We start from the raw sequence: 20,984 nt of genomic DNA, 5'->3' as shown, positions 1-20,984 counted from the left end.
CATGGTCCTTTGGGGGCGTGGCTGGGCTCCCCTCCCTTCACCGGCCAGCTGACTGGGGGCGGGAAGCAGCCTGAGAAAACGGAAGAGCTCTGGCTGCCGTTCTCCTCCCTCCCCCCCCCCGCTTTCCCTTTTATGGCCAGCGGGGGGAGGAGGCTCCAAATCTGGAGTCTCCAGGCCTAGCGGGGGATTTGGGAACCCTAATCTGGTTGGTGCTGGAAGTAAGTGGGAGTCCACTAGGGCCTCATGTTTGCTGCTCTAAGATCTCTGAAAGAAGAGCTGAAGAGACCAGCCCATCTGTTGATTGCAGTCTGAACATTAAGCTTCCATTAGATTCCATAAGATGAAAATGACAAAAAGGTCGGGATAGAGCCTTTATTTCTGTAACCTCCAGGCATAATACCCTCTTCTTGTGAGGGCTGCAACTTTTGAACATTTCAATTTGTGCTATTTTGAGTGCTTTGAAAATGTTTTAAATCAACATTCCTCACAGGTGCCACAATGCCTACCCCTGGATTTCCCTGACATCCATTTGTTTCTTCCACAGAGCCAATTTTGGCTTTTCTCTACCTTAGTGTAACCCAGGAGAACCCAGGAGGTATTGCTTTTGTGTCTGCAACGAGTACCCATTCAGAAACACCTGCCTCTGTCACTGGAAAATGCTTAGCCTGCAACCTCCCAACAATATGAAGCCGGCTTTTGTGATTGCACCTCATGGCAGCTATTGTCGTCATGTGTACTCCCCATCTTCAAAGCTGCAAAAGCATCCACAGGTTATAAAAGATCAGGGGCCCCTGATTTAAATCAACTAAAAGGGAACCTGTTTAAAAGAAGACTTTGCTATGGGTGCTGTAGGAACAGTTATCTTGGTCTCCCTTCCAGCTTCCCCTGATATGACCTCTTAAGTTGATCAAGATATTTCAGCTGTCCATACATACACAATTGATATCACAGCCCCAAGGTCAAGCAATCAATGCAAAATAAGCTCCATATCTATGAAGCCTCCATATCTCCCTGCCAACCCTCAACAGCCTATATGCTACCCTTGTCTTCTGTCATTTTTCTCAGCCCCTGGTGAATTACCTAAAGGAAGCATTTTATTAAAACTTTTGTCATTAATATAGAACTTCCATGCATCTGAGAGCTGACAGGGTAAATGAAACACTGCCAGAAGGTGTTTCTGTTTTCTAAGTCTATCCAATGCTGAACCGTCCAGACTGTTGCTGTTGTTTTTTTGTCTTGCTTAGGCCTGCTGTGAAAAAAAGAAATCCATGTAGAGAAGTTTCTCTGACCTGAAATGTTTGGTGACATTCATTTTTCAGCAAAAATACTTCTTTCCAAACTGTGTCTCCTGGTGTTCCAATCTCCAATGTGTCCATTACCACTAAGAAGTCTTAAACAATTATTAAGGCCCTCATAAAAATCTTCCATCAGTTTATTTATAACCAGTCAGTGGCGGAATAACTGAATGGACTTTTGGTGTAATCCAGCAAGGCAGTTTTTTGTGTTGCAATGTCTTAAATCAGACCACAAGCTTTTGCCTTTCTTTTTATCCCTCTATCACAAACAACAGTATGTTAATTAACCATAAATCCCTGGTGTGAAACAGCCTAAGGCAGTTGTTAAACAAACTGTAAACTGCTCCTTACCATGTATCAATCAATGAAAGACTGGCCTCTTTGCCCAACACATTCCTAGAATGTTTTTTTAAAGCAGGAAATAATAAAGGAAAACATCAATAAGACAGACATTGTGCTTGATCATGCTGTGGATGGACCCATTTCCTCAGGATGCCATAAAACCAGTCCACTGGACATGGGTCAAGCTCCATTTCTACCACCATTGCTACATATGAAGTTGGTGCCACATAGCTATCTGCCTCCTGGGATTCCTCAGCATTTCTTCCCAGTGGTTCTTCTCCATGCCAGTGGCATGCAAGCCAAGACTGCACTTGCCTAGTAAGTGGTTCTGCCCATCCCCATCCTGGCTTAGCATCTCCAGCTCTACACTGGAGGCACACAGCAGATCATGGGGCACCTCAAACATAATCATCTCATTCCAGACTGGGTTGATCTTGTGCTTGGCACGCTTTGTTTGCTTCTTTTTCAGCTTCAGGGACTGGTGCTTTAGAATCACTTTCACAGATATATCTGCAGGAACAGGGATGACATTTGGTTAGTCATTTCTGCCTAGCTGCCTAAAATCTTCATGGTTATTGGTAAATGCTAACATACACTAGCATAAGATTTTAGCGGATAAGAACCAGGAAATTACTATGAAGGCTGCAATGTTTGCTGTACAAGCCATAAGACTCCGTAAACAACTAATTGATAAAAAACATTTAAATGTTTATGAAATATTTTAATTTATGTTTTATAACTAGAAATGGAACTGAAATTTTATGTATAATATTTTGTATTGTGCCCAAGTTCAATTGTATACTTTTTTTAACACCACTTGTTACCTATTTTCTTTCTCTTTGGATGGATCTCTGACTGTATTAAACTTGACTTGACTTGACTTGACACTAGCACAGTAGCTCTCAGCCACTGGTACAAGTACGACTAGTGTGATGCAAAAGTAGTCTAGGTAGGTTACAGATTTTTCATAACAATCACAAAGCATTCAGTCTCCATGTCCACCTGCAAGTGTTATGAGCCATCTTCAGCCAGACCTACCTGCCAGGGATTATCCATTAAAGCCATCGCAATAAAATTGACTTCCAACAATGCTACTGCATTTTCGTATGTCCTTAAAACTTACTGTAAATGTTAAATTTCATAACAAAATGTCTGTAAACATATGCAGGTCCTTCTTGGGAAAGTTCTGTAATGGCAGGACCCAGGTTCTTCGACAGAGTGATTGGTGGGATGTAAGATATTAAATTAAGAACTATTGCTCTAGCATACATACAGTATAGCATATATTATTATGGCAAGTACTTTTATCTATTACATATAATTACACACACACATTGTACTTGTTATAAAACCATACATGGTGTTGAACATGGGACCTTCTGCAAGCAAAGCAGGTGCTCTTTCACTAAGCTACAGCCCTCCTGACTTGAAATTTGCCAGCCAACATTTGGTGCTATATGCATTAAGTACATATGCATTATCTGCCCTGACCTGGATGGCTCAGGCTAGTCCAGTCTCATTAGAACCTGAAAGCTAAGTGGTTAGTACTTGGACAGGAGTCCACTAAGGAAGTCCAAGGTTGCTCCATAGAGGCAGGGAAGGGCATATCACCTCCAAATATCTCTTGACTAGAAAGCCTTATGCAGTCACCATAAACTGGCTGTGACTTGATCACGCTTTCCACCACTACCCTGTGCTGGATACTTTTAAAGAAAGGCAATAGGTGAATAACAGCATTCAGTGTTCAAACCACTTCATATTCATTGTTACAGCATGTGAACACAGGAAGGAGATTCAAAGACTTAATTTGCAGAAGTTAGAGAAAGTTGTTATTATAAGCGGTTATGCTGACAAATGGAGAATATTACAATGCACATTGCTATGTGGGGTATGGCAACATGGTATTTCTGAAGCTCCGCTTGGAAACAGGGCAGTTCTACGTAGCATGGAAGGATGGCTATGGCTCTGGGTTTGCCTAAGACCCCCTTGGATGGCTGAACGGAGAGAGGAACCGGAAACATTCTAACTCACAGCTTACTCTGGTCTGCAGCATTCAACCAATACATATTTTATATTTCACTCACCCTTCCCAAGAAGCTCTTTCAGCTGTTTGGAATGAAGATTCTTAGCTTTTATGAGTACCACAAGCAGCCGGTTTGCTGCAGGCAAGTAGCTGATAGAAAGGAGAACTTCTCCATAGCCTGTATCAGGCTCCTGAGATGAATAAGAAAAGAATGGAAAGTTCATTTTCTAGTTTTATCTATGTAGATGAAACAACTGAAGAATTGTGGCTGGGGGTGGGGTGGGGTGGGGTGGGGGGAGTTCTAGTGGAATCTGCCTATAAAGTATAGCCTGTTACTCCCCTTTCCCCATTTTTTCCCCATTTTTTGCTTTAAGTTCCTGGCCATGTTTGAGAGCTATTTTTGAGCTGCCACTTCTTTAAGATAGGCCTTTTGAGTGAACACCCCCCCCCCCCTCCCAGTGCTATTGATTTTTCTAATATTCCCTGTCACCCCTTAATAATTGACCTTACAAACCTGACCTCTGGCATGATGATTCTCTTATTACCAGACCCTCTGCACATATCCCAGAATAATCTGATGATAGTTTTTTTTTTTCTCCTTGGAAATCAGTATTGCATCCTGAAAGGAACAGGAGTCAACTGGTGAAAGCAGAGGAAGGGAGAAAGAGCATGTGTATGTTTCAAAGGAGCACAAAGGAATTGGGACAGAAAAGGAAACAGAAGAAATACAATTATATACTGCCTTATATAAGGAGAGAAAGCGGAAGAAAGAGCATGTTTATGTTTTAAAGGAGCAGAAAGGAATTGGGACAGAAAAGGGACAGAAGAAATACAATTATATACTGTCGTAACTTAATTATACTGCCTTAACTTAATCTTGTTGCAGAAATCCAAGTTTACTACAAATTGCAATACCAGCTATACCAGAAGGGTCACTGTGAGCTGATGTTCAACAAAGGGGCTTTAACTTGAACTGATCAGTTGTTTGGAGAAGGAGATGGTTATCCCCACTCCCCTGCCCATTGCTGCCTTGGGCTAGGGCTAGTTGGGCTATGGGGATGAGATGGGTTCCAGACATTTTACCTTAAGGATTACTCAGTTTGATGGTTCAGACACATGCAAGTGTCCCGCCCCCCAATGAGAAACATAAGTGAATTTTCTAAATATTAGTAGCTGTCAGTAATACTGGTATCTGCCTGGAATAACCCAAATTCACTTTTAAAAAAATCGTAGCCACAGAAATATAAATGAATAAATCAAATGCTTTGATTAAAAAGAATCACTGATGAGGCTTTTTCCTCATGACTTCAACTCAAGAATTGAATGCTGTCATAACTGCCTCCCAAATCTCACCTCTAAGCAGCTGTCTAGAATCTCTGTAAGGAATAATGCTTTTGTTGAAGCAGGAGATGGAAGGCATTGTTCAGAACTGATTGAATGCTCTGGAGAGCTCTGTTTCATATCAGTAAAAGAATGATTTCATAATAATTGGGGAAAAGAGAGCCAAGCTTCAAGGAACTATCAAAAAGGATGGGGAAGGATGAAATAATGCAAGATACACATGCATGATTATTTGCAAATCCAATTATCAGAGAGATGGATTTGCCACCCTGTTTATTCTGTGTTTCACTTTTCTATTAATGCTATGGAGTCCAGTTGCATCAGACTCTGAAAAGGATGTTACAGATCATAATGACTTAATACTAAGGCCGAATACGGGAAGTCCACATAGCATCTTCTCCATTATTTCTGCAGCACTACCCACCAGAATGTACTCCTGTACAAATGTCATTGAAATAATGCTCAAGACACTCCCATTCCTTCCAAGAGAGCTTGTACGGGAGAATTTTACAATGGATTGTGTCTGATGAGTCAGATCTCCCTCCCTCCTTTCCTCTCCTCCACCCCCATTCTGTACTCCTCTATGGTTCCTAATATATATTGGCTGAGGCAGTTGCATGTCTTATGGTTGAGCCACCCATGTACAACTCAATTTCAACTGAGTCTACATCACATCACAGAGTCAGAATCATTTAGATGTACCAGCACATCAGCTATACTTTTATTATTAATAAGCCAGCAGGAAAGAATGTGGGGGCCTTGATCCCCTATGATGCTTGCAGTTTCCATTACATGGCAAGCACCATTCTGTGTCTGCACCAGAAATGAATGGCCTTCTCAGGCTAGCTGTGAGCTCATCTCTAGGGACATACAGACAAACTACAAGAAGTCTGGCTCCCCTCCCTCCCCCTTCACTCCACAATGTTGCAGGGATATGGCCATCTTTAAACCAATCCAGAGAACCTCATTTCTGGAAATATAACAACAAAAGCATCTCTCTCTCTCTCTCTCTCTCTGATCATCCCCACTCATTCTCTCCTCCTCTAGCTCTTGATGAATGATTTAGGATGTGTTGAAATTCTCTGACTAATGGCTGGCTCTCCCAGGCTCCAAATGACGCAGACCCAGCTTTCTCTGCATATCTTCTACAGCAATAACTGGGGCACCACTCTGAGCCTGTTAACCTGCTCTTTTCAGAGTGAAAAAAGAATTTCTTCCTTGTCGTCTCTATGTGGGTGGCTGTGAGGAAGGCTGAGCGTACTGCAGAACAATGTCGCTATCAGCCTCTCAATATAATTGGATATTATCTGCAGTAGTTACTATGCACAGGCAGCTTCTTGGCTTTCTTGGTATTTTATGTTCCCAGAGACCATCTGCTGAACTGACAGATGCCATCTGTTTCCAGTGGTGAAACTGGCTACCTACTAACTCTTAGTCCAGTTATGAATAGTAATTTGCCATGGGAGGCATTTTGTCCTGGCCATCACAAACATCTTTTTAAGAGGAGGAAAGAGCACCCTGGAAGTTATCTAACTATATTCTCTCTCTCTCTATATATATATATATATTCTATATTCTATATATAAGGCCAATGCCATGCTGGGAATTATTAGAAAAGGAATTGAAAACAAATCAGCCAGTATCATAATGCCCCTGTATAAATCGATGGTGCGGTCTCATTTGGAGTACTGTGTGCAGTTCAGGTCGCCGCACGTCAAAAAGGATATTATAGCATTGGAGAAAGTCCAGAAATGGCAACTAGAATGATTAAAGGGCTGGAACACTTTCCCATGAAGAAAGGTTGAAACGCTTGGGACTCTTCAGCTTGGAGAAACGTCGACTGCGGGGTGACATGATAGAGGTTTACAAGATAATGCATGGGATGGAGAAAGTAGAGAAAGAAGTACTTTTCCCCCTTTCTCACAATACAAGAACTTGTGGGCATTCAATGAAATTGCTGAGCAGACAGGTTAAAATGGATAAAAGGAAGTACTTCTTCACCCAAAGGGCAATTAACATGTGGAATTCACTGCCACAGGAGATGGTGGCGGCCACAAGCATACTTTGAACAGTTCCACAGGGCCTGCAAGACCATCCTTTTCCGAATGGCCTTCACCGACTAAAGAGAGAGACTGCTAAGCAAACTTACCATCTGTATAATAGCACCAACATATTTATATTAATTTTATTATTTTAGAATTTTAATAGAATTTTAATTAAACTCTTAAATTAGTATTGTTAAATACTGTACAATGTATGTATTGACTTGTGTTGTTAGCTGCCCTGAGCCTGCTTCGGCGGGGAGGGTGGGATATAAATAAAATTGATGATGATGATGAGCATAGCCACCTTCAAGAGGGGTTTAGATAAAAATATGGAGCAAAGGCCCATCAGTGGCTATTAGCCACAGTGTGTGTGTGTGTGTGTGTGTATGTATATATATATATATAATTTTTTTTGGCCACTGTGTGACACAGAGTGTTGGACTGGATGGGCCACTGGCCTGATCTAACATGGCTTCTCTTATGTTGTTTTCTTTCAGTTGATGATTGAATAGATGGTTGATAGCTGCCTCAAGCCCTGCCCAAACCCAAGCCTTTGCCTGAGTTTCTGCACCTAAAATCCCACCCTTCTCAAGGCTGGGAAGAAAAAATGCAGTAACACTATCTTGCTGTCTACATAAACCTTCATTCTCTGCTGGGAAAAAGCCCCATGGCAGGAAAGGAAAGAAAAATGCCTAGGCAAGCAAATACTGTCATGAGAACTGAAGGGGAACAAAGCATTTCAGCAAGCAAGCACCATTAAAAGAATAGTTTGCACAGCTGATCGACACTCATGTTGCACTAATAAAAGGTTGGGTTGAGCAAGAACAGACTTTTCCACACTTCTTCCACATTTCTAAAGAGCACTAAAAGAATGGAGAGAATGGAAATGAGCTGAGCTGAATCTTGTCAGGATTAATTATAACTAATGTTTTAACAAATGTTCTTCCTCACCAGGGGTCATTTTGTAGAAAAAAATGGGTGGTGGAGCTCATCCAGGGATTGTTATGCAGCTACAATACTATTCAATGGACAAGGAGGTGGAACTCTTAGAAGGAGGAGGAGGAACTCTCAGACAGGTTCAGGAGTTGTGCTTCTGTGAGCTCCCACTGAATCTGAGGCCTGTTCCTCACCAACATTTAAATTCTGTTTTTTTATGTTTTGTGTGTTTTTAAAAATTGTTTTTAATTGCTTTAATGATGTGTTGGTGGATGATTTTAATGGTTTTAAAATGGGATTTTATTAAATATGTTTTAAATTGTTAGCTGCTTTGGTGGCCTTTGTAAGGGCAGAAAGGCAGGACACAAATTTTGCAAATAACATATAACAAGGCAATGTGTGAGCACGTACTGCACTCCCTTCCCTCTCTTAATGCTCAGTCCTCTTTTTCACAGAGTACTTAATATAAATACCCTTACTAATTATGTCCTTTTGAAGGAATATCGCTAAGTTAGGAATGCAAGGTCAACATTTCAGTTAGTCTAAGGGCTCCGATGTTTGGATCCAGACTAATTTTTCCATTAATACTAGACACTTCCAACAGTGGAATGGCTCTTTCCTGCCTCCTTCTTCAAACTACTGCCCAGTCTCCCCCAAATGCTGCAGCTGGGGGACAAGGACTATTTGGGGGGATTCAGTGGACTGCAGCAGGAGTAAGGAAGCAGAAAGTTCTGTTTCACTGAAGGAAGTATCTTTCATTAATAGAAACCAAACTTTGGTCTCCAATGACCCAGTCTGGTTCCATGCCTTCTATACCCAGCATATTGTCCTCCCCTATCCTAAGAATGTTATTTATGTCAATAAAGTCTTACTGAAGTTCATTGATCAATTACCTTGTCAGGTGTTTTCAGCCTCTCCCACTTCACTGTTCCATATGGCTCCCCCACATTAGCCAGACTTGGTTTAATTTCCCCAATAATGCTGTGCCTAGAGAACTTGTCACAGTTTCTCAAGGTGAGTGTCAGCACACCCTCAGATAGCTTCTCCTTCTTTAATGGGAATAGAAGGGCTTCCTCCCAGATGATGTGGGACTGCTTCTTTTTCAGCACAGTCTGGGCCTCTCTCATGCCAGACCCACTCACCCAAGTGCCCAGGATGTAGTAGTCACAGCCATTGTTTTGGTCTCCTGCTGTCATTTCATACATAACTGTAAGACCAGGAAAATAATTAAAACTGTATGACCAGAAAACATTGCAGTGCCAAAAATGCTTGAATTGCATTCCATTCTGAACTCAGTTTTCTGATTTAACGCAAAAAAGATGTACACCTTTACAAAAGAGGTAGATGTCGGCTATAAAGTGCAGGGGTGTTGAACTTATTTGTTATGAGGATGGGATCTAACATAAATGAGACCCTGTTGGGCTGGGCCATGTGTGTCATAAAATGTAATGCCAGGTAGTGGAGATATAAGCTTTATAAAGGACACAGACAAATATGATTATTTTTTTTAAAACAGTAGTAGCATTCATTGGTCTTAAAGGTGCTTTCTTTATATCTTTCCCATGCAATCCAGGGAACTGCGCAAAGGAAGCTCTGGCTCTTTCCTTCCCTCCCCAGGGGACCAAGAGGGGGAGGAACCTCAGCCAATAGAAGGAAGAGAGGCTTGGTTCAGTAGCTTGGAAAAGCCAGCTATTCCTCCCCTCAGCTTCCTCCCCAAGGGAAGAGCCTTAGCCAATGGAGAAAATAGAGGTTTTTCTCTGTAGCTCCTGTGCAAGTGAGCAAGCCTGGCAAAGCAAGCTGTGATCCAGAAGGAAGCAAGAGAAAGGAAGCAGACAACAGCCAGTTGCTTGGGGATCTGACAGGAGCCGTCCAGGCACCTGATCCCCCCCCCCCAGCTTCATGTTTGACCCTGGTATAGTGGTATTTTTGGAAACTGCTGTAATTACTACTGCTTGGTGGCATTCACATTTCTAGGGTTTTTTTAGTGGCTTGGAGATTTTATTGCTTGCAGGGAACCAATGGAACTGGAGTTAACTTAAAACCTGAAATCTTAGATTCAAATCCTGGATGAACTTTGGATTCACTGAGTATCTTAAAGTCCCATTCTAAGCTGTCCACTGAAATCTGTGGACTTAAAAGGGTGTAACTTGGCTTAGGATGGCATTATTTAATCGTCACTCTCGTCCAGCCTGTTAGCCTCTTGTAATACCAAACCTGAGTCAGAAATAGTTTGTACTTTCCATATGAAAATTCACTAGGATCAATGACATTCAAGGACATAGAAACACCTTACCTTCAAGGGAAGCCACACATAACACATCTTTCTGTTGGTCATAGCCAAGAGAATAGTGAATCTGTGAGATCTGGTTGCAGCCAGCAGCTGTCTCAGGACTCAGGCGTTCAGTGACACACACATCTTTCATTCCACCTGCAATCCACACCATTGTGTTAAGAAGAAGAAAGGATTTCATACGTGAGTCAAATGCACTATTTGGCTTCATTGTTTTATTTTTGCTTTTTGCTATGGTCAAATACAGTTCCATCTTCAACAATGAGACCGATATTTTGGAGCAGTCTTGCTATTAATGGTACTAAGAACTGTCTCAGATTTGTCCAGGACTCTGGGTTAACTAGAATTATCAAGGTTGTAACTGAGGCCCAAACATACTATTTCCAAACAAAAGGAAATTTCTGGAAAAACCTGAGCCTACTTTAGCAGGGAGGGCGGGATATAAATCCAATAAAATAAATTAAAAATAAAATAAATTTAGTGTACTTATACACAATCCTTAGGACACTTTCCTGGGAGTAAGCCCTATTGAATAAACCATAGTAGAATTCAGAGTAGACCTGCTTAAGATTGCTCTCTTAGTAAAGTCTGATAGCTCATCAAAACTGGTTTGGCACACCCACCCACTGTTGTGACAAAACTGGAATTTTTATGTTCTCCCTCCACTAATTTTATATCTTGAAATTTCAATTTGAGAGCCTGGACTATTTAAACTGCTATGGAAAAAAATTCTCTCTGAATATTTCTCTACTGTGTGTCAGTTTAGTAGTATCACCTAATCACATTTGGAGCACTCTTCATAATGTAATGCCACAGCACTATCACAACATGCAACGATGTCATTACATAATGACAGCATGCAAATTATTTGGCATAACAATAGAAGTGTCCTATTTTCCAAATTAATGACTACTGCATAGAAAGTCAAAATTCAAGAAAAACTGGAAACAAATGCAAGTTTGACACAGAATAGTGAAAAACTAAAATAGATCAGCAGTAAAAATACTTATTTATTTTTCAAGGTTTTATTTTCTTTAAGAATGATCATAAGAATTCATTACTATTTTCTATAGATGTTAATTATCTAGATCTTAATCCTCCTTCCTTCTAGAGTTAATGTGTGGCATTCACTTCTGTCTTTTTTAAAAAAAAAAAAAATCTATGGCTGTTGTGAAGGCCAGTGGTGGGTGGTGATGCAATGTGATTTCTGCCAAGTGCTCTGAATGTCAAAGTGAAGAAATTCAATGAAGTGTGGGTAAATGTCAGGAATAAGATTTATAGTTCTGGTTACTAGAGTAGCATATAGTGTGGAATCACCATTTCCATGTGGCTCCACCAGGCAACAGAGTTTTACTCTTGCTGAGTGTGATTTTGCTACTCCCATTTTCAGGCCTGGCACTGAGGTTTTCAGTGCCCCAGGCTAAAATTTGCCCCCTGCCCCCTCCTTTTTAAAAAACTTTTGCACCCTCCCTCCCTTCCTTTCGTGGTGCTGCAAAGCAGCACCGCACTCTGTCACCCCCCCCACTTATCCTCCCCCCCCCTCACTCCGTTGCGGACTGCAAGCCAGTGCCGCACTCCCACCCCCCTGCTGCCATTGCTGCCACCGTTACCACCCTCTCCTTTGGCACGATCACCTCCCCCCTGCCACCCTCCTCCCATCATGGCGCTGGAAGCCAGTGCCACGCTCCAGTATGGCAGCCTGCAATCTCTTTGGCCCACAATGCCCCTACTACTATGTGTGAAAGACCACACTTTCATTGACAGGGTCTGGAAGTGATAATAGACATCTACCTATTTTATGTAAGTTGGCAGCCCAGAAGGTGTCTGTTGGGATTCAGGTTTCTGACCTCAAGGAGCCAGTGTTAACAAGAGAGACAATTATTACTAGATATGACATTTTTGTACCGGACATGACTGATCCTCTTTGGTTAATCCTGATGAGTCTTGTGACAAGTTGATTGATCCCAGTGAATTGGCAGATCAAGGGGTAACTAACTTAGATACTGACAATTTGGCTAGAAATGAGGAATCTAGGTTGGTTGAGTAAAGTTTAGGAGAAGGGTTTAGTGGGAGAAAGAAGTATGGTGGATATTGTGGGAGATGATGGCAAGGAGGTTGGATGTGGGGTGAGGATGATTAGATAGATAGATAAGATAGATAGATAGATAGATAGATAGATAGATAGATAGATAGATAGATAGATAGATAGATAGATAGATAGATAGTAGATAAATTTATTGTCATTGTTCTCAACAAAAAGAGAGCAACGAAATGAGGTGCTCTTCCACAAAACATACCAACACATCAAACACACATATTCATATTCATACCATTTAAATACATCTAAAACCATTTAAACATTAAAACCATTTAAATACATCTAAAACAGATAAACATTCATAAAACCATTAAAACCATTTAAATATATCTAAAACAGATAATCCTTCATAACCTTGCATTTAGCCTAACCACAGCACTTGGATAGAAACTGTCCTTAAATCTGTTTGTCCTAGCCTTCAACACTCTATATCGTCTACCTGACGGTAAGATCTCAAATAGCAAATGGCCCAGATGTGAAGGGTCCCTTAGGATCATTTGTATCTTCCTTTTACATCCCATATTATACAGATCCACCAATGAGGGGAGAGAACATCCACAAATCTTTTGTGCTCTTCTCGTCACTCTTTGGAGCACCCTTCTCTCTGCTTCCGTGCAGCTCCCAAACCACGCGCAGAGGCAATAAGATAAAATGCTCTCAATGGAACTACGATAAAAGGCAACCAGCAGACTCCCTGACAGTTGTAGTGATCTTAAGAGTCTTAAGTAGTATAGTCGTTGCTGGGCCTTTTTCTCTAGAGCTAAAGTATTTGCCCCCCATGTTAGATTCTGTTTCATGGTAATTCCCAGAAACTTCCATTCTGTCACCTGTTCTACCATAACACCATCAATAAACAACGGCTGGATGTCTAAACTATTCTTCCTGTAATCCACTATAATTTCCTTCGTCTTATTTATATTAAAAATAAGATTATTTACTTTACACCAAAGGGACAGCTGTTGAACTTCCCTCCTATACGCAGACTCATCATCCTCAGAGATGAGCCCTACCAACATTGTATCATCTGCATACTTAATGATTTTGTTACTCAGACTGCTAGAAACACAATCAGACGTGTAAATAGTGAAAAGAAGTGGACTCAAGACACATCCCTGAGGGGTGCCAGTATTTAAGATCTTCACGGAGGAAATATATCCATCCATTTTAACCCTTTGTGAACGACCTGACAAAAAATTCAAAATCCACTCACATATAGAGTCCGACAGCTTCAAATCTTTAAGCTTAAACAACAATCTATGGGGTGATATTGTATTAAAAGCAGAACTAAAATCTACAAACAACATTCTAACATACGTCCCCTTTTTATCCAAATGCGATAAAGCAGTATAAAGAACAGTATTAACAGCATCCTCAGTAGATCTATTTTTTTAGAAATGTGGAAGATCATTGTGGGGAGATGATTGGGAATAGAGTTAGGGGGGTTAGTCAGCTGGAGAATATGGAGTTTGTGGTCTGTCTACCCAATGATGCTCCTCCTTTCCTGATTTGTGGAGAGTTTTTTCAAAGCCTTCTTGGCTCTATTTGCACATGGAGAGTCATCATTGGAGTAGTGTTGTTCAGTATGCTTGTAGGCAGGGCTCTTTTTGTAGCAGGAGCTCCTCTGCATATTAGGCCATGCCCCCCTGATGTAGCCAATCCTCATGGAGCTTACAGTAGGTCCTGTACTAAGAGTCCTCTAAGCTCTTGATGAATTGGCTACATCAGGGGCCATGGCCTAATATGCAGAGGAACTCCTGCTAGAAAAAGAGCCCTGCAGTTGTAGGTTTTGTGGTAGATGGAATAGCAAGGTGTATTCAATTCTAATACATCTTTTGAAGTGTAAAGGAAGTGATCCTGTAAGTTTAACTGTGTAGTGCAGGGGTGGCCAACAGTAGCTCTCCAGATGTTTTTTGCCTACAACTCTCATCCTGGTTGGGGCTGATGGGAGTTGTAGGCAAAAAAAAAATCTGGAGAGCTACCATTGTCCACCCCGGTGTAGAGTGTAAGTCTGGTTTTCAGACCCAAGTGGCTTGTCTCAGCATAAGAGGCATGCCTATCCTGTGGTTAGGAATGAAGAAAGAAAGACAGAATTAAAGAAAGTAGAAATTTCTAGGAGAGGTGATCATAAATGTTCTGGTCGAGAGAAAGAGATTGAGTTTCTTGTGTTTGAACAATTTATTGGTAGCATATGGTTACAAAACTTAACTATTTCTTAATTTTTTTTCCCTCGCATTAACCCATATGACATTTCCATCCTCCCTCCCTCCAATGTTGACTTCCCCGAGGTTATAAATTCAAAATCAATATTAAAGGCACTTCTAACTGCTAAAGTTCAATGTATATATTCTTACTACTAAAAAATTGTCCAATATTTCTTTACTTTCCAAGTTTTCTCCATATATCCTTTAAATTTTCTCCACTCCCTTTTGAATATCTCTAAATCACAGCTCTCAAACTCTGTGTGAATGTAATTCTGACAAGGGAAGTTTGTGGAAGAGGCATTAAAGAAGGGCTTTACAAACTGTAGAAAATGTGGTGCACACTTTGAATTGCTTTCCCACATCTTGGGGCAATGTCTAAGTGTTCAGAATCTAAGGATTCTGCATCATAACAAGATGCTGCTTGTGGCAGAAGCAAGAAAGCTTGATTGGAAGGTTTACCATTTGAGAACGGAGGATAATCAGTTGAGGAAACCAGATTTAGTCTTTGTTCGGGATCAGAAAGCATTGGTGGTCAATGTTACAGTAAGGTTTCAATATCATAAACAGGGTTTAAAGGAGGTGGCAGTGGAAAAAGTGAATTACTATTGTGGTTTGAGATCTCTGATACATCAATTGACTGGTGCAACGGAAATCAAATTTGTGGGATTTCCAGTTGGAGCCAGGGGAAAAATGGAACAAGGAGAACTTGCTTATTAAAAAGCCTGGAATTGTCAGCCCCTCAGAAGGATTTGGGTGGTGAAACTAATCTCAAGGTGTGCCTTGTTGTATTAAGTCAGTTTATATTTATTGCATATCTTTGCTAATTCTGACTTTCTGGTGAATGTATGGTAGACTTTTTTTTTATGTAGCTCTTTTTTTGTTGCATATCCCCCCCCCTCCTTTTTCATTTTCAGTTTTTAAATAAATTTTGCACTTCCTTCACTCAGTGGAGAATCTCATAATGATTACCTTTCTGATAATGCACATACCATCTGGTGCAAAACATCATGGATCATGTGTGTTATACTGTGATTGGCGATTGGTCTTTAAAATCATGGATGAGCCATGGACAACTGACCCTAGTCATTAACTCGATATGGGGGCATTTCTGCCCCAAAACCTAAGTAGCCAAATGCCTCATCATCTAATAAGTCATATGCATGAATGGATGAATGAGATTCCCACTTTCCCTACCTACTATCTTGCAAAACCACAGCCAAGGGAATGGGCTTGGCGGAATCAGCAGGGAAAAAAGACCCTGTTGAGCTTGACTCTAGTCTGGCACTATGAAGAGACATGAGAGGTGTAGAATAAGTGGGAGCCCCCCCACAAACCACTGGTGAAATAACACTACTCTGATCATTTTATCCCTTACCCAGTGAGGTGGGGAGCAAGTCCCGAGGGGCTCTTACTTCTGGCACCAAGTGCCCAGCAGGGGAAACAAGCAAACAAACAAACAAACTATGGCTTCATATAATACTTCTTTGGTCCTAGGCACATAATCTTTTGGAAAAATGCATATCCCAGTGGATTTTCTCCTACTTTATCTTTGAACATTTAATGTGCATATCTTCTTCATGAACTACTCTTTGAGAATTGCAAGTCTAAAGACTTTTTGTTTCATGGAAGTAGTTTAATGGCCCACATTTGATATTCTACTGCTCTTAATAGATATACTTTGTATCACCGGAAAATCAGAATCATTGATAGTCTGCTTTGCTACATATTCAGACTTATGTATATTTCATAATCCATGAGATCACCAATCAAGAGCAGAATATAGCACCTAGTATATAGTTGCACATTCTGAAAAACCTTACTTGTGCAGGCAACATCTTAGAAACCTATGGATATTGACAGATTCAAAATACAATCAATGAAGCATTATTTGTAGAATGGACCATCCTCCCCCCACACACTTCTTCCTGTCAGAGTCCAATGTGCCACCTGGAAAAGTGACCAGGAAACACTCAGTAGAAGTGCTATGTTTGATGTGAGAGTCAGCATCAGATGGCAGGATCAGTGAAAATCCCTTCCCACTCTCTGCTGGTGAAGGTACCCTTCTTCTAACAGAAGACAAGCTTTGGGTCCAACTCATTATATGGAAGAGGCTCAGATCCCCACATGGAGCTAGTGAAGCCCTTCAGGGATCAAGGATGAAGTTCTTCAGCATCTATCACAATTCTTCTTCCATACTATCCCAGCAGCTCTTCTATTGGTCACCTATTTCCAGTATTGATGCTCTTCAGTACCTGCTGTACTCCACCTTCATATTCTTCATAAAACATCTCTCATAACAGAATTTCCTGGTAATATAAATTGTTTGAAGAATGCAAATAAATGCAGATATGAAGAAAATGTTGACGTGGAAAGAATATACACAGCACTATGCCTAGCAATCTATGGCAACATCCTCTCCCAGTGCTTATTGAAAAACTTTACTACTTTCTTCCTTGGTTCAGCACTAAGTAGTTGGAGTGTTGGCACTGTGCCCTGAAGAAGCTGGAAAATTATATTTCAGATTAAAAATAAATTTACATATAAACCATGCAGAAGCATCACTATGTCTGCTGGAAAAACCCCAAGACAACATAACAATTGGTATTGTCACTGGAATAGATTGCATTGTTAAAAGGATGACTATGGGTAGGGATAGAAATCAATAAGGGTGATGAGCCATCAGGTGGAAGTGTGTTCTGATGTGACCAATTACACAGAGAATTTGCTTGAGGCTCCAAGTTTCAACATCAAATACTGTTAAAAGGCTTGATAGGTCAAATATTTGCAGTGAAGCTCTAAACTGATAGTGTTAACCCCACACCTAAATCTAAGCTATAGTAAGGTTTATTACCTTACCAGTTGAACACATCTATGCTAGGATTAGCCAAAGAGGAAATTCAGTGCGGCCACTAATTTTAGTAGGAAGCAACAATATATGGCTTGGCAAGCTGCATACCATTTTGAGGGAGAACTAATTCTTCATTGACTCGTATGTTTATCCTTTTCTCATCTAGAGCAGTTGGTTTCCCCTTGGTTATTTCTTCTGTTGTCTTCAAGGTGTAATCAGTGTAGTTAACAATTTCTGATGATGTCACAATTGGCTTTGGGCCATAGATGTGGGGAAACGTTAGGATTGTTCTTGGCTGTACAGGTTCTGCTGTCCTCTCAACACTGAACTGAAACAACAGCAACAAAAAAACCCCATCACATTATTCTTATTGTGTTAGCCTAGAATTTCTCACAAGGATAAAGATATATTCTTCAATATAGTGCTCAACAAGACTAAAGCATCTCTGACAAAATAATTCAGCAATCAAAGAAGTTTGTCTAGCTCAGAGGTGGGGAACCTACATCCCAAGAACACTTGGTGCGGCCCTCGGGGAATGCTGGACTGAACCAAGCCATGTGGCAGCCTTCCTGGGGCCTGACTGGCCAGTGAGGATTGTGGGCCCCGCTGCGCTGTGCAGCAGCCTCCCCAGGGCCAGGCAGGGATCACAGGGCCCAGATGTGCTGTGCGGCAGCCTCCCCGGGGCCTGGTTGGCCGGCCAGAATTGCTGCATGGCCTAGAAAAGTTACTGTCACAGTTCAGTTTGCACTTGATTATCCCAGATGGTGTGGCCTAATATGCTAATGAGTGTGTGACCTAATATGCTAATATTAGGGGATGTGGTCTAATATGCTACTGAGTTCCTGCTGGGCTTTTTCTACAAAAAAGCCCTGGACCTATGCCTAGGGCTGTGGGCCGTGTGCGTGTGTGCCAGATTAGGCTCTCCCCACATGACTTCAAATAGAAAAACAATTATTTGCATTAATTTTGCTGGCCTGAATCATTCTTCCTCAGCGGAGCACTGTTTTTTAAGTTGATAGTTTTTAATGGCCCGCAAATGATGTTATAAATGCCCATATGGCCCTTGGCAGAAAAAAGGTTCCCCATTCCTGATCTAGCTCAATGCACTGTACTCTGTCTAACACTGGCTCTCCAGGATCTCTGGCACAGAAAAGTCTTTTCCAACAGCTCAGCTTTTACCAGAGAACCTCTATTTGCCAGTGATTGAACTTGGGACCTTTTGCAAGGAGAGCATACCACTGATTTGTAGGTCATACTGCTGTTGAGAACTGTGGTGGAAAGAGAAAGCAGCTTTTCTAAAGTAACCTAGGGCATTTTGCAGCTGAGATGAAATTTAACCCAATGACCTCCTGGATCACAACTAAGTCTCAGGCAGCCAAATCCTGACTTACATGGAGACTGGCTGCTTGAATATGGGCTCAAGTGAGGTGCCGCTAGTCCACTTCCTAAGGACTTTGGCACACTTGGGCATTTGGGGGCGGGGGCGGGGGGAGAGAAGAAGCATAGCTTGCTGCATGTGAAACTGTCACCATGTTAACTCCACTGGAGTGCAGACTCCCAGCTAGCGGCCAAGGTGGAGGCAGCAGGAGGGGTGGGGTATCCCTAGGCTACTGGATTGGACAGTCTGGTGCAGGCGCTTTTGCACATGACACTCAGGAGTGGGGAGAGGCAGCCCCAGAGAAGCTTTGCCCCTCCCACCCCGCCCCCTGACAGAGAACTGTGCCCATTACAGACAGGCGTCAAAGTCATCTGCTTTCCCTGCATGCCAGCATGGGACATGGGCATTCACCCGGTGAAGAATAGAAGTCTGCCCCCTGCTAAGGCTCCCCCAACATGGCCTCTGAGACCCTCCGTGTCACTGTGATGCCCCCTGCTGTGTGCATGGAACTCCTGCCCCTGGGGCCACAGAACACAGAGTAAGAGGCACCAGCCATGCTCCCATTCCATTAGAGCCCCCCCCCCACTGAAGGTTGTGCCATGAGCACAACAGCCCTGTGGGGTTGGCAGCCATCCCCCATCCAGCTGCACAGCAAGGTGGCTCATAGTCTCTTCCCACTCCCCTGTCCAGCCTCATGGCAAGGCAGCTCATAGGTTCCTACCATCCTCCCCCTCCCCTGAAACAAGCGAGCCTGCCCTCCAAGACATTCCCCCGTGGAGCCTACTGACAGAGTGGCAGAGGGGGTGAGGAGGGAGAGGGGCACAGGGAACATTCAGCAAACACCAAGCAGGAGAAAGAAATTAGGGCATATCTCAGACTTTATTGTGCTGGAACCAAGTGCAACAGCATCCCAGGTACAACTTGGACAGTCTTGCAGGGTGTGATGCTCCACTTACAGAGGAGGGCAGGAAAAGCTGACTGAGTGGGGGGGGGGGTGAATTTCCACAAACAAAAGCTCCCACCTGGAAAACAGAGACCAAGAGCACCTGAAGGGGTTCCCAGAGTGCTTGCAAGTCATTAGCCCTGGCAGCTGCAGTGTGAGTCTGTATTTTGGCAAGGGACAGTCTCTGGCCTACCTCCCCACAGGCATCAGAGCAGCTGCCAGACCACCCCCCTCCATCTGGTGCCCTGCCAGGGGTGGGACCAAGGCAGAGGACAGATGGAGGGGGGCCTTCCAGTGGCATGTAGGGGCCGTGGCAACTGCCCCCTGCCTGAACTCGCTGCCCAAGTCAAGTGCTGGAGACACTGTCACTCTGCCCAGCTTTGAGCAAGGGGAGGGGGGAGGCAAGTTTGAGGTGTGCAGTCATACTTACCTGTCCATGTGCGACCACCCTTGAGCGGTGAGCCTCTGGGGGTTGGGTACCTTTTGGGACTTTTAAACGGGAGAGGTTAGCCACAGAGGAGAAACTTTGCTCTCCTCCTTGCAAGTCAAAACACTCACTCAGTAATTTCTAAGTGCCCTCACTGTGCAGCCTCCACCACCAAAAGTTCCACCTCTTTGTCCATTGAATAGTATGTGCAGCTGCATAACAATTCCTGGATGAGCTCCACCACCTATTTGTCAACAAAATGACCCCTGAGGACCAGAACCAATGGGTTGAAATTAAATCAAGAGTTTCCGGTTCAACATTAGGAAGAACTTCCTGACTGTTAGAGTGGTAACTCAGTGGAACAGGCTTCTTCGGGAGGTGGTGGGCTTTCCTTCCTTGGAGGTTTTTAAACAGTGGCTAGATGGCCATCTGACAGCAATGAGGATCCTGTGAATTTGGGGGGAGGTATTTGTGGGTTTCCTGCATTGTGCCTGGGGTTGGACTAGATGACCCTGGAGGTCCCTTCCAACTCTACAATTCTATGATTCTATTGGTTTGGTGTGGTGGTTAAGTGTATGGACTCTTATCTAGGAGATCCGGGTTTGATTCCCCACTCCTCCACTTGCAGCTGCTGGAATGGCCTTGGGTCAGCCATAGCTCTTGCAGAGTTGTCCTTCAAAACGCAACTTCTGTCAGAACTCTCTCAGCGCCACCCACCTCACAGGGTGTATGTTGTGGGGAAGAAAGGTAAAGGAGATTGTGAGCCCCTCTGAGACTCTGACATTCGGAGTGGAGGGCAGGATATAAATCCAATGTT

General features: G+C 42.6%; 1 protein-coding gene across 1 annotated transcript in view; it reads right to left on the bottom strand.

The window, feature by feature from the left end:
- Nucleotides 1–1,673: 1,673 nt before the first annotated feature.
- Nucleotides 1,674–20,984, bottom strand: part of SYT13 (synaptotagmin 13) — a 37,330-nt gene continuing 18,019 nt past the window's right edge. The window contains exons 2-6 of the mRNA XM_060262756.1: nt 17,528–17,747; nt 10,276–10,410; nt 8,876–9,189; nt 3,722–3,851; nt 1,674–2,147 (exon numbers count right to left, since the gene is read on the bottom strand). Coding sequence (XP_060118739.1) covers nt 1,843–2,147; nt 3,722–3,851; nt 8,876–9,189; nt 10,276–10,410; nt 17,528–17,747 — 1,104 coding nt within the window. The 3' untranslated portion in view covers nt 1,674–1,842. The remainder of the gene's footprint in view (nt 2,148–3,721; nt 3,852–8,875; nt 9,190–10,275; nt 10,411–17,527; nt 17,748–20,984) is intronic.

The sequence above is a fragment of the Heteronotia binoei genome, chromosome 21 (assembly GCF_032191835.1).
Source record: "Heteronotia binoei isolate CCM8104 ecotype False Entrance Well chromosome 21, APGP_CSIRO_Hbin_v1, whole genome shotgun sequence".
Classification (NCBI taxonomy): Eukaryota; Metazoa; Chordata; class Lepidosauria; order Squamata; family Gekkonidae; genus Heteronotia; species Heteronotia binoei.
The sequence above is the reverse complement of the archived record's forward strand: the minus strand, read 5'-3'. Positions and strand labels throughout refer to the sequence as shown.